General features: G+C 35.9%; 1 protein-coding gene across 1 annotated transcript in view; it reads right to left on the minus strand.

Annotated features, from left to right (window-relative positions):
* Positions 1-13,460, minus strand: part of LOC118265816 (tyrosine-protein kinase Src42A) — a 49,000-nt gene extending 35,540 nt beyond the window's left edge. The window contains exon 1 of the mRNA XM_035579032.2: positions 12,866-13,460. Coding sequence (XP_035434925.1) covers positions 12,866-13,230 — 365 coding nt within the window. The 5' untranslated portion in view covers positions 13,231-13,460. The remainder of the gene's footprint in view (positions 1-12,865) is intronic.
* Positions 13,461-15,197: the final 1,737 nt, after the last annotated feature.

Here is a 15,197-nt window from a genome sequence, read left to right on the forward strand (position 1 = left end):
ACGACGCTCCATTACCGATAAATTGGCACTAGCAAAAAATATCATTTTCGCTGTACGTTGACGTACATACGTTTCTAATCACATCATATCTGGGTCAACGGAAATTTACGACGCGAACGATTCACTGAAAGCCTTTTACATCACATCTCGACGACGGACACCTGGTACTACCAGGATCCGATCTGCATGAGCCGTACCCAGCACGCGCGCTAATTGGTGGGATGTTTTTTTGGATGTGGTTCGCTAGCTAAAATCGAATTAGATTCAAGATCATTTAAATATTAATTTGTAATGCAACGTCACATTCTATTTGATTTAAATTAGTAATTAAGATTAACAACGACGACATCGAGACTTATTAGGAGACAGTGAAAATGTAATGAATGACAGGCGCATTCGAGATCGTTAGATAGCTATGCAAGAGAAAAAAAATCTGGGAACAAGAGAAAGTATTCGTAAAATATCACAGTGAAACACTGCATCAAAACTGATCAATAATCATGTGTGGGTGTATACATCAGTGCAGTGATAATTGAAAGTGCCATCACTTGCAGGCACTCTGTACCAGATAGAAACTGTGTCAAGTCGTTTTCACGGTCTTGTCGATGTTCTATACAAAATTGACCATGACTTGGGATGGGCGCGTGTCGTACTTGTGTAGGTGTCTTCTAACAACATCCGTTCAGATACAATATCATTATTATCACAGCAGTATCACTGTTTTACAGTTAACCCCTTTGCAGATTATTTCGTGCATGATGTCAAAGATATAAAATGTCAGGAAAATAATACACACAAAGGCAGTTTGCTGGAGTACTAGGAACTGACTGTTGACACGGTTAATGTATTTCAAACGGTGTTTTGGCCTAATTTGTGGCAATTTACGTTGAGGAGTGTTGGAGCTCTATGGGGAGGTACCTTAGGCACGCACGCAGCATTACGCAGAACTCGAAAGCAAGGGAAACTACTTAGCGACCATTCTGTAATCTGCCCAACATGGTCATTTCAATTTCGTCATATCTGGACACTTTCTAAAGAAACTGCAACATGTAAGTAATAACTGTGGCAGACAAGACGCAGCCTAGCTTCCAGTGGAAACATGCGATAATAAGGTGTAATTGCACACCACCTCTGTGACTATATTTAGCAGCAAACGCTCTGGAACTAGCTGCGCATGCGACTAGTGCAATTACGTAAAGCGGTTGAGCCATTTCTAATCTAAAAATAATCGTAGGCTTTGCAGACATCGGCGCCACTGGGATCGTATGAGAAAGTAAAGACAATTATTTCTCACAAAGTTGAATATGATAAGTACACAGTTGTCATTCCTTCGATAGCTTTGTTTACGCTGGACTATGCAAACGTACTCACTTTATTATAATATTTTAAGAAGACAACAATATTAAGGAAGGTATTTAGGATTAGGTATTTTTCGAAATATGAATTTAGGGAAAACCAAAGCAATCCATCACATTTAGCGCTGTGCGAATGGTAATATTTTGTAGGGAGGTGACATTAATACTTTGCAGTAGTTAAGTATATCCGTGACGTGGACTAATACATCAGTGGCGCCGGTTAATCGTTCGTCTGCGCGTGCGATGCGAATTTTCCCCAGCACTCGTACCATTAGGGAAGCTATCATTACTGCGGCGACAGGGCTGATCACCCGTTACAACCGGCTTACGACTTGACATTTTAATATTTACGTGTAAATTGCAATTTAATTTCGTTACATTATTTATCTTTACAAATTTTGGAACTTTCTTATTACATTCTTGTGGGTACACGATTTAAGGTGCAGTTCTTCTAATCGGCCGTAGCTTAGGAACGTTGGTCGACACGCGACACATCGTCTGCACCGACCTTAATTGCACGTATGATCTGGGCCACTGCTCTCTCTTAAATCAAACTCGAAAGCCCTAGAACCCCACTTATTAACATTGGATGATCCGCCCTGCACGTGAACGTTACTCGCGTACCTTATGCAACCAGTCACTGACCTCTTCGGCTTGTTTGTGTTGTATTTCATTCAATGATAGCATTTCGTGATGAGGGACACGCTAATTTCGTTTACTGTTACTTGTATGTAAGTGATCGAATGGTTTCTGAAAGTCACTAATGTTTTGACTAGGCGTAGGTATGTCATATGATGTAAGACATCTACGTCTGTAAATTATTCAATTACAGAGTATGTGCGAAATATTATGATTACGAATTCGAATTAATTTCTCATTCTTCCGTTTTGAGTATTTAGGCGCATCCGAGTGAAAGATGTGTCCCGTCCGAAGTATCCATTTAAAAAGCACATAAATGTTTATCCAGTGTAGGTTTACAACGTAGTAAGTATCGCTCGAGGGACGGGAGCAGGGCGGTGAACTCAAATGCATCCTGTATCCGAAGTCGGTGATGTCGGCCAACTAACTATCTTTACTAGGAAATGTGGGTTTTTAGAAGCCAGTGTTAGTAGCACACCCCGGCTCACACATCTTCTTGGTCAGGTTAATTGGTCGCTTTGTGTCTCTCTAAAGTTCCATTTCTTAAGTTTATTACGCGTCAACTAAGTGGGTCTTGTTCTAAAAATAATTACATATCTCCTCATTCTGTTTGAACGGATAATATTTTACATAGTTATTTCAAAATTTTGCTGCAATATTTACATTAAGTATAGACGATAAGCGTTCATTAAATTAACATAATATACGGGTAATAAACCTTACATATACCCACATGACATTTGTACTGTATTACGAGGACACTGAATCAGCAATCATCTTCCATCTCGAAAAGTCCTAAATACGCAATAATATGCAAAACTAAGAATCGCAGGACCAATAAACTGAATAATTTACACAGATATATGTGTTGATGGTACCTAGTTATTGTCTGCGTAAATGTAAAATGTTTATTGATAATGGTCGATCAGAATGCGCTGGCGCAGTGTCGTATGTCGGTTGCCGTCGTAGGCGCACGATTCACCGAACCGGCTAACTTCCTGCAGTACAAGCATGTGTCATGAATAAACACATCTTCAAATGTGTCTGTCCTCAGTATTCATATTAATTTCCAATTTGATTATTTGGATATAATACGTATGTATATGGCATTTTCTAAGTTCACTGAAAACAATAATCACGGACATCTGACTGCACGTCGGAAGTCTCGGTATTCTCAAATACTTAGGACCGATAAAATGTTTGTTTTGTTGGCTCCAATGGTTTTATTCAAGTCATCAACCATACCGTTAAGTAAGCTGCAGCTAGGGAATAGCTATTAGTTGGTCGTCGGTGTGTTAGCGGTACGACAGCCACATACAAAGCATAGGAACCTCGCCATTTTAATATTTGCCATACAATTTGCATGTTTGACTAGGAAACGTTTTCCGGTAAGCCCCCCGCGTTTACTCGGACCGCATTAACTATTGTTTATTTTCGTGCATGTTACAAAGATTCAGCAGACTTCAGTGCAAACAGGTAAGTCAAGTAACGCATCTCGTCTCGTCTCAAGAGCACTCAAGGACCGTTTTAAATTCAGCAGTAATTAACAGTCCTGGTGCTGTTTGTTGCAGCTGACCTCGTTTATGCAGCCAGTGTTCAGCTCGTGCGGAACGCGATGCAGTTTTAATTACCGAGGCCGTCCGTCGTTCGCGCAACTTTGATTGTCATTATTGTCTGAAGGTGACTTTTCATCGCCATAAATTTAAGTGTCTAACAATTTGAGTTCCGTTCCTTGCGACCTTAGCAATAATGAATTATGGTGAAGAAACGAAAATTCCAAGTCATACTATGACGTCGATTTCTTTGAATGGTTAAGGTTTTTAAGAAATAACATTGGTCAGTGACGTCAACTAAAGTATCTGAGAATATATGCATTATGATCTCAGCTATCGACTGATAGAGCTTTAAAGGTGTGATCTGTTCGCAGTGTGATTGCAGTGGCAGGTTGTTCTGCTGTGATTGATGTTTGTCCTTCACGAATCACTACATCTGCTAGGGGTATCAGATAGAACAAGCAAACAAATAAGGACAACGCGACACCAAAGATCTGTGACGTCAATATCTACTCTGCGGTTTTTCAATATCGTGATAAACGTGAGTTCAACTGTCTGAAATGTTATGTCGAATTATTCACGCAAAAATTGCAGGGCATTATTTTATTTATATGAATGAAAATGTCATAGAGATAAGTACTGCTGCATATTCATCAAATAATGTAAGGCAGAAACAAGTCGCTCCAATGGCCAACCCGAGTTAAAATATTTTGCATAACATTAAAATTCTTTTCTTCTTGTCAATAAAATTAATTGTACGTGTCTTGTTAGCATATCATATTGATTATTATATTCATTCGTAGTTGGCACTTATTTTTTATACGGGCCTTATTATGTAAGTAATATGATAAATAAGTGATAGTTAAATTAATAACAAGACAGCACCGTCACAAGTTTCAAGTGGGTTTAACTAAGTTGTGCATTTGACAAATGTGGTTAATAAATATCTGATCTTGAGCCATGACGTAAAAATATAAAAACAAATAATTATGTGAGCGATAATTAATCATAACCGGCATGTGAAATAAGTATGATCTGTCACAATGTTGTACGTCAGTGTGGTGCCTACTTTCGCTTGCAAATTTTCTAGTACAACGTCGAGTCCACTTGCTCGTTGCGCAATAGACAGAAGCGTGGCAAAACACTTGTAATTATTATTGTAATAGCGTTCTAATCTAAACGAGGTGCAAGGGGACTGGGCGTGGCGAGAAAGCGCCTTAACGACCCATCTCTGTAACTAAACTAGGTGTTCTCTGCTCACAATGGAATGGATACTTAAAAGCAATTGCTATGGGCATGGAAATCCCAGCACGTATTCCAATTCCAGAACTCTAATATATGTTTTTAGAACGAAATAATATAATCTGTGTTTACAGATCTCTAACACTACAGTAGATTTTTAGCAAAATAATAAATAACAACTTAGTTGGTAGATATACTAGTCGTTAGAATTTCTACCTTTAACCTGGTTTGTAAAGGAGCACTCGAGTATCGTCTGTCGCCATACGCTATCTTATTTAGCAAGAAAGTTAGTTGCTATAATCATCGATGTAGGTATGTGCTTTTTTAGAGATCTGTGCACAGGTGCTCTATAATAGTGAACGTATTTTTGGTCATGTGACTTTTTTACATACTCTTCCTCTTTAACTAAAGTGGTTTTTATATTTCTTTAATTATGTCACGATGCTAAGTACTAATCAAGTGACAAAAAGATATTATAAACTAAACAACATTTGCGATGCCTTCACAGTTTGCCTGTCCTGTAATACTTAACACGCGAATAACTAATCGCGAAGGCCGTGAAATTAATTATTATTCGTTCCCATTTCTAAATACCTAGAAACTAATAGCAAAGAAATATAAATCTTGTTATAATTGGCTATTGTGGTGTGAGGAGGAATGAATAAACGCTGCTTAGCCTAAATAAACCGATGAAGAGAAGTCATTTACCGAATAATAGGTCAGATATTTGAATTCTGACGCTATCTTTTGCGGATAGCAGAAATGGTGATCTGAAGCGGAAATTATTTGATAAAATACGGTACTCTTACATTTGCTGTTGGTAGTCAAAATGGAACATACAGGTTAAGTAAAAGATGGCAGGTTTTACCTCCATCAAAATATAATTTATCTGTATCGTATAATAAGAACTGATAAATAATTAATTCGAGGTTTTGGGTTTCGGATTTTCGAAGAATTCGCGTCATATTCAGATTAAATGTTTGTGCTTAAGGTGACCGCACAAAAGTTTTGGATTTTAGACTATTAGTTTTGCAAACATGAATAATACGCAAAATGCGATAATGATTGGATATTTTCTAAGAGTTCTAATATGTCTTTGAGACGTCGACAGATTAGATCAATAGAAATGTCGGCCTTCCCCATGTTACATCAAAGATTAATCGCTGTAGTTGGTGTAGGGATTTCCTTCTAAATTATAATAAACAAACAGTGAATTGAAAGTTGTCTTGAGTGTAGATCGTAATGAATAATTTTGACTTCACTTACATGGTAACAGTACATAGTATGTGCTTGCCTTCGCAAGTCGTCTCATGTCTCATCGTGCGGTTTCGACTCAGGATAACCACAACCGGAGGAAGTAAACGAGTTCCAGTTCCAATCGTAACAAAGTTTATAGTAATTCAAGGAGAAGTGGATAAACTGTAAATTGGTCTACATTTTATTTCAAAAAGTTTCCACAAAATGGCCGCCACTTCATAATTCAACAATAGACAGTTTTGTTCCTACAACATACATGCTTTTAATTTCCATTAGCTTCTAGGAAAATCTTCCCCCAGCCTTCTTAAGACCTTAAATGTTTTACGACACCTACGAGGCGAGGGCGTTTGGTTTTTTATTTTACCGTGTGCTATTTTAGTCACTAGATTCCTGAGGATGACGCAGCCTATCGTTTGAATGACAGAATTTCGGACGAGTTTTTGTATAGGCAGGATATCCGCTGATAGGACGATCGGATCAATTACATGGACAATGTTGAAGGGCTTCCGAGACAAAGAAGAAAATGAGTAACTTCTTTTTGTTTTAATAAGTTCCAAGATTTGCATAGCTACGGGCTACGCCTTAACATCGTGGTTGGAATGGAAACCACAGAATACCAACTGATTTATTTGCTCACCAATCTGTGAGTGAATCAAAGACAACAAAAATTCTAGAAAGTAGGTAGTTACCAGGTGTAGGTAACAAATTATTATTAGACTCTGTTTCCTGGTACCCATCAAGTTGGATTGTTATAAACTGAAATTGGCCACACCATGAATAGATGTGGTTAAGGATATTCTATTAATTTCATAGATTTTATGGCCCAGTTAGTCCACAAGGTAAAAAAGATAAAAACACATTACACAATTTTAGTTACAACGTCATAAATGTCATGAAACGAATAGAATTATTTTTTGCAACATACCTATGACCACACAAACACCTAATCTGCGGGTTTTACGTCCATCGATATGAAAGTGCAGTGTGTAACTGGCTGACCAAAAAATTTTAGGTATAGAATATAGATAATTTTTCATCTACTTTCAGCTAAAAACCGGTCCCATTATAAATTGTATGAATGACTATGGATTTTATAGTACAAGCTAAATACAATTAATCACGCATAACAAGTTGATTTAGTTAATTAAGGCCAATAGAAGTTCTCATTAATTTAGGGGGCGCTCAGTTTAATAGTCGTAGAAAGTAAACAGATGAATGTATTATTAATTCAGTCATTATTCTAATCTAACAAGCCTTTGCAAAAAGTGGTTCAAAATTGTTTTCATTCACTAAAGAGAAATATAATCATGATCAACTTCGTTTCCGTGAGATAATTACTGGACATTCGATAATTTACTAAGTTTGCATGCTTTATTAGATTTAAGGAAACAAATAATAATATTTCTTGTCTGATACATCTCTACAAAATTACTCCACTGAGCTTGATCTGAAACTGCAATTTACCTTATAAAATAATATTTAAAAAATCATCAACATTCAAACTAGTTATGGTACATTCCTCAAATATTTTAAAACTGGTTAAAAAGATTTCAAAACACGTATTAAGACGTTTTAAATTAATGCACCGCTAGTTAGGTAGAGGATAAATATCTATACCTAACAACGTTTAGGGATAAGCTTTAAAATACCTAACTTTTGGGTGATTAATATCGTACAACGTAATTATCTGGATAGGTTTAAGGGTGGGTCGGCACGGGCGGGCTAGCTTGACAGGAGTGATGGATGCCATGGCCCAATAGAAATTCAGCGTGAAGCAATGCTGGTGTTAAGTGTTTTTCTTTGTTGAAATAACGCCGGCCACGCAGATTGCATTTCGTCTGATGTTGCTTGAGTCCATGGGCGTAGGGGCCCTGAAGCAGGTCTATTGGAGGACCCGGTGTCCCTTACAGAAGCTGCGGATGGCCACCGGGTGGTTTTAGTGAGGTAAATATTCCACACTCCCTAGTATTTTATCCCAAAAAGATAGGTAACTTCTACAGGTTTCCCTGCGTCATAAAAAAGAACTTTCCATATTCCATTCATCATTTCTTATCTGATAATGCGTCTGTTCCTTTAATTGTATCCAAGTAAGACTGATAGAGATATAGTATCCTACAAAAAGGGTGTGCGTCGTGTGTACTGTGTAGGCTTCGAAAATGTAGTTCTTATGCGTATGCGTCATAAATTTTTGCTCATCCAATTAACTAAGCATTACACGAGTCATAAGTAAATATAAGTATAATTAAATTAAAACACTAAATACCCATATGTTTAAAAACCCACCACCGAGATTTGACATTTCTGTCTGATTCATTAGTTGACGTTTAGCTCACATTAAAATATAAGTGCAGTTCGTATTTATCGCTGTCGAGATCGGGTTTTCAACATTTTTTACTTTCAGAGTTCTCAGTAGCAACACTTATTCAGAATTTGTGCTCGGTATAACTATTATGACGTTGTCATAGGTTCGTCCCCTAGCACAAAAGTTCAATTTACAATTGACAATAATAACACCACAGAGAATAGGCATAGGATTTATTAAATTAAATGTAACACCCTATTTTCGACAACAACGTGACAAGTCACATATGGCGAGCCTTTTTTTTTTTTTTTTTTTTTTTTAAAAAAAAACGTTGCCCCACATTAGGATTGTCTCCTGTGTCGTGGGTGCGTTTACAAACATACAAGTTCACATGCACACGACACCCAGACCCGAAACAACAATTTGTGGATCACACAAAGAGTTGTTCCGTGCGGGAATCGAACCCGCTACACGTTGCACGGCAGCCAGTTGCCCAGCTACCGCACCAACCGTGCAGTCAAAACAACATCTTTTGTCAATACAACATCTCAATCTTCGTGCCAGGTGTCATCTATACATATAATAAAATCGTAGAAAAGTGCTGTCTGTACATTGAAAATAAAAATAAAAAAAATAGCCGGGGTTATTGTTATGTCGATGTCGAACCCAAAAATGTAATTAACTTTTTTTTGTCTGTTTGTCTGTTTGTCTGTTTGTCTGTTCGTCTGTGCGCGCTAATCTCAGAAACGGCTGATCCGAGTTGGATGCGGTTTTCACGAATATATTGTGGGATGCTTAAATTTACATTTAGTGTTTGTTTCATGTCAATCGGTTCATAAATAAAAAAGTTATGTCAAATTAAAGAATCACGTCGAACATTCTATGCTTATACCATTAATCTCCGCAACTATTTGACGGATTTGGTTGAAATTTGGTACAGATATAGTTTAGAACCTTAGAAAGGACATAGATATATTTTTATTTCAAAAATCAAAAAATAAAAATAAGAAATAAATTATTTATAAATAATTCTATGTCGATCGTTACACGACTTCGGTTCATGTTATTGTTTTAATTTATCGAAAAAAAGTAAATAAATAGTAAAAAGGTATGAAAAAAATAATATCAATATAATAAAACATTTAGTACAAAGAAAATGCTCTAACGGAGTATAGATAATTCTATGTCGATGTTACACGACTTCGGTTCATGTTATTGTTTTAATTCATCGAAAAAAGTAAATAAATAGTAAAAAGGTATGAAAAAAATAATATCAATATAATTAAACTTTTAGTACAAAGAAAATGCCCGAACGGAGTATAAATAAATAATCCAAGTTGTCTTTATCCTCGATAGATGGCGTTGGGATCGAAATAGATCGCGCTATGGTTTCGTTACATTCATTTGGTTGGGTATCGGCCGAGCGCTTCGGTACTATCGTAGAAAAAGTGTATTATCAGTCGTATGATTATTTGTCTGTAGTGGTCCTGCTGTTTCGTATATTCTAAATTGGTTTCGTTGTATTTGTCAATTAATAAGTTTATTTGTTGGGGTTTCCTGGTTTTTTGGTTAAACTATTTAACGTAGGTTTAGTTTGATATCGATTATTAGTAGTTACTGTAGTTAGTTTTTTTAATAAAATTGTAAGTCTAATTTTTTTTTTAATTAGATTAGATTTAAGTCGTTTCTTTTAAATTATTTAGTTTAAGCTTGGTTATTATAGCATAGAGGATAGGTTGTAATATAGTTTCTTTTTTAATTGTTATAAATTCGTAATTCGTAGCTTTCTTTAGTTTTAAGTTAGTTTAAGTCCGTTTTTAAACTATTTTTTCAATGCCCTAAGTAAGTATACATCTATTAAATTCAAACGCAGAGCTCATTATGTTGATTTTTGAAGAGTTCCCTGGAATATCTTCCACATCTCATTTTTGAAGAGATCCCGCGAGATCGGGAACTATGTGGTTAAAACCAAAAATTTGCCGGAAGTCACTATTCCACGCGAACGAAGTCGCGGGCAAAAGCTAGTTACTAATAATTTTCTAATAACCTCATTAACTAATACTTTTGCGAAACCTGTAAATCAGAGAGTCAAGGGCCTTTTTGCCTCTCTGGTTCGGAAGCCACAATCAGTCAAATAATAGTTATAATTATTGAAACATAACATATCTAAGATTGGACTGAGAGTTAATGGCATTAAGTCCACCTATGCATAGTTTGTCGATATGAAGCCTTAAATAAATAAGTAAAACACAGTCGACACTACCTACCCCTTCCTAGAATCCATGAAACTAGGGCACATGAATAAAGGGGTTAAATTAACATACAGTACTGTTCAGCAAGAGGTCATCGCCCTGTTGTTAACTATGAAAGTGTGGAGTGAAACACTGAAACATGACCTACATTGCCAGTAACAAATTGTGTTAATGGAATGTACATATATACAATTTTTTCAGTATGAGCAACTGATAATAGTTATTTTACTTATAGATAAGTTTGTACTGCCACGCAATATCATTTTATTTCAATAAAACTGATAGGTTTCAATTAAACATCTAGAATCTGGTTAGATTTATTATATAGTTATATAATGCGGTTTTATACAGTAATATAAATAATTATAAACTAACTAGAAGCCATAAACTTACATTTCTTAGTGATGCATACTTTTATCTGAATACATTTATTATAACATGTAATTGTTGTTATAATGACGTTATCAGCATAATGAGTCAGAGTCCTCCATTTTAATTCATTTGTAGATTTTGTTGTTGTGGGACAATAAATTGACTCAGCAAAAGCTCATAGTTTATTTTAGTCTACTATGTAAGTGCTCCTAATAGGAAGTAATATATTTTGATGTCATAGCACAGTTAGCTGGGTAACTAGCTACTAGACTTGAATCCTAAATAGTTACGTTCTATTTAGTAGTTTTAGGGTGTAAAGGATCACAAATGTATATATCACATAACATATCTAGTACAGAAGTTGTATGTAGATCAGGAGTCGGCAGGATTTTCAACATTAAAATGCATATTATATTAACCAGAAGCTTGTTTCCTTGTATTGTGAATTAATAAGTGAATACCCATCTAAGGAAATTTTAATGCATCATTTTATAGGTACTGCATTTTATAAAAATAACCTAACCTAGTTAGTTATCAAAACTGGTATTTGATGCACAAACACAACGGTTTTCAATGGAGCATTACTATAGAAACCTATAGAAATTACCCAAGTATGTCATTGCGCACACAATGTGTGTAGCAAAACAAACAATTAATTAAAACAAGCAATTTATACTAGATGCTAATGGCACCAAATGAGGGCAGTAACGGGTGTCACTGTCCTAATATCTATCATTACGCACTATGTCACAATGAGGATATGTTCACTGCCAAGAGTTCACTACTACTATTGACTTTTAATCACAACTTGTTACACCATTAACTAAACATTCAACTTTTACTTCATAACATTTGATAGCTAGCCAACTGAGCCAACCATAATGAAAATAGCTAAACACTAGCCAAGAAGGACAGGGACAAATTATCAGACTGTAAAGAAAAGTAGGGTGACTATAGAAATGTAGAAAAAACAATGATTACATGATACAATATATAAGTACTATGTGAAAGTAAGAGCCAAAGAAGGCATTGCTTCGGAAATTCCATAGTAATCGCAGAAAACAAGATTTCTAATATCACTTAATCATTAAATTAGTCTGGTTCTAGTATTAGTCATACAAGTGAGTACAAAGTCGACCACTGCCTGCTCCTTTATGTATGCCCAGTACATTTGCATGTTTGAAGACCATAAAATTGAATAGACAGTATGTATGGGAAGAGAATAAGTGTGATTTTAGCTTAAACAATAACCTTTCTATGTCATGTTCACAGCCTATTAGCAGTGTAAGTGCTCGTGATAATGTGAGCATACCAGTAATGCTTTCACTTTGGATTCTGATGAAACATGGCACACGCCAAAACAAGTTAGTTACAAAATGTTTCATACATTCAATTATGACTCTTATATTAAAGTAGCAGTGTTATTTTCCATTTTCAAAATAGGTCAGGTCATGACCTGACCTCTAAAGAATCGTGGGACAAACAGCAGCCACATAACAGGATAGATCCATGTATTTGCTGTTATTCATAGTTTCAACTGGATATTGAAAAGCACATATTTATTTATATACATGTGAGTAAGGAAAATAAATAGGTTTATAATATGAGATTATCTTTAGAATATGTAATTGTATTATTGTTCAGTGTGTTGGCGTTAATTGTAGGTATTTATTGACAGTCAATTAAAAATACAGAAGATGGCTAAATAGATAGCACCTGATAACTAAGTAACGCACTTAAAAGAACATAAAACATGCCGACGTCCCTGTAACTGGCAGCCTTATGTATGGCCGTAAACATGTATGACTGGTTAATGCACGTAAAGGAAAAGAAATCGCGCAGGAACCGCTCACTATTGAAATGATTGCATAAAAAACAGATATGATTACTCACGGTTCGGCCTCTATAGATTGCAGGCGTGCGACATAATTCGATGGAATGTAGCCTTCTTGTTTGGTCTTCTTGCTTCTAGCTAGCCACCAGTCACCTTGTGTATCATTTAAGATTTCTAAATGTTCCCCTTTTCTAAAGCTAAGGTCCTCATCAGTGCGGGCATCGTAATCGTACAGTGCTACGAATATTCGGGTGGGAGGGACCTCGCTCGTATCTGTTCCTTGATTCACCGTAGATCTAATTGGATCAGGCGGAGGGGTCGGCACTGGGGTCTGGAACTGCCTAGGGTCTTCTTCATGCGGGTTCGCCCTTTCATTTTTGCTTTTAGAATCCTTTTCTCCTGTACTACTAAAACAGTTCCCCATTTTCTCTTTACAAGGTGAGTCTGGTACCACTCGTTTTATGTCAAATCACACACTTGTATGAACCCAAACTATTGTCCAAAGTTTCTATACCTATAAACATTTTATTTTGTCACATTAAAGTCAAAATTTTGAAACAAATAATATGTTTTTATCGTAAACAAAGAACATAAAACTCCGATCGGACATCACCACAGTCGGCCATTTTGATGCTCCATAGACAATTTATAAAAATAAACACAGATAATATAAAAAGCCTATATCAATAGACATTATCAAACAAAAACGAGTACTTTTTAAATATTAATATTGAACTATCTAAATATGTGTTGCTTTAATTTTAACAATATTTTCCCCCAAAATTGGGATCAAAATGATTATATCTTAGAATTCTTTCTCCTAACTTTCTTTGCGCCATCTAGTGACTTTACTAAGAAGTAATTTAAAGCCCGCCATCTATCGACGTTACTATTAACTTCATGCATTCGTAAATGAGCTTTAGTGACTATGGCTTGTAATAGATGGCGTTACTATTCAAATTTGAAGAATATATTTCTAAACTTTCCACGGCTTTTTATTTTTATTAAATTCTATATTTACGACATAATTGATTTGAAAACATATTAATATGAAGATTTGACTTTCTTGATTATTTTTTTTCTAAATTATAAATAAATTAAATTGACAGCTGTGTTGGACCAAGTAGGTAGTCTTAGGTTCGATTCTCGAGTCGTTAGTTAATAAAATTGGGATCTTCGATTTTCCAATATCTCAGTAATGTAACATACTGAAGTATTTTTATATAAACAACATGATTTCCAGTCTCTCAGTAAAAATATTTAGGTATCTCTCGCGTTGCTTTATCCATTTTTCTTCTCCCAAGAGAAAGCAAACTTTACAGTTTTTATTTTGTTTGACGGTAGAGAATAGTGATACTTAATAAACTGTATTAAAGAATTTCCAAGCGTCTTATTAACGTTGCGGTAAATTGAAACTACGCTACGAAGAATAACTGAAGTTGTTCCGAACTTTAAGCTTGTAACTAAAGTACCTAATCTTGTCTTTGAGCTGAAGTGGATAATGTTTTACGCCATTTTATAATTTACTATGAAACATTCATGTTAATTTTTCTACTCCTGACAATAAGATTATTCAACAAAATAGGTACTTAGTTCCCTTTTTAGTGAGAGAAAATCATCGAATGACTCCTCCCACTCTAGGTGAGGCGAGAGGAGTGTTACTGACTAAAATCCTGCTCCGAGCTGGGCCCCTCGATCCGGTCCATTTGTCATGCTGAAGTCTGAAGCACTCCTCCCTCACGTGTCATCCCTCCAATTACGCCCCTTCCCAATCTTCCAAATCCCTGATTCCCCAACAACCCTTAAATTCTTAACCCCAAAAGCCTGGTAACGCGCTTGTAACAACGCCTCTGGTGTTTCGGGTGTCCATTATGTCCGGGCGTTGGCTTACCTTTTACCATTAGTCGATCCATCTGCTCGTTTACTGACTTATACCATAAAAAAAAAACATACAACAACTATCTACTACATTTTTCTTTTGTTAATTGTATTTTCTTTTTTATCGTGAATAGCTAATGTTAGTGCGTAAAGGGTAGAAAGAGGGTCTTATCTTATTACTGACAACATTTTCTAGAGAACCGTTGAATAAACGGAATGTTGATAAATAAATTGTAGTTGTACCTAAATAACTATTATTATATATGTACAGCAATAGCTATTTCATACGACTTTCCCTTTGTATTGCTTGAAGACGTTAGTGCAACGTGGGTATCGGGTATAGGCCATTTCTTTTTGATGGGGGAAAATCTTCCAATGACTTTTCTCGCCTTGGGCGAGGCGAGAGGGAGTGTCAGACTCTTACTGACTAAAAACCACCCCGTTCCTACTACTGCTTTTCGAACCGGAGCCCCGGTAAACCCGCTAGGTAGTCCGCAGCTCCAAGGGTACTTT

The sequence above is a fragment of the Spodoptera frugiperda genome, chromosome 7, assembly GCF_023101765.2.
Source record: "Spodoptera frugiperda isolate SF20-4 chromosome 7, AGI-APGP_CSIRO_Sfru_2.0, whole genome shotgun sequence".
NCBI lineage: Eukaryota > Metazoa > Arthropoda > Insecta > Lepidoptera > Noctuidae > Spodoptera > Spodoptera frugiperda.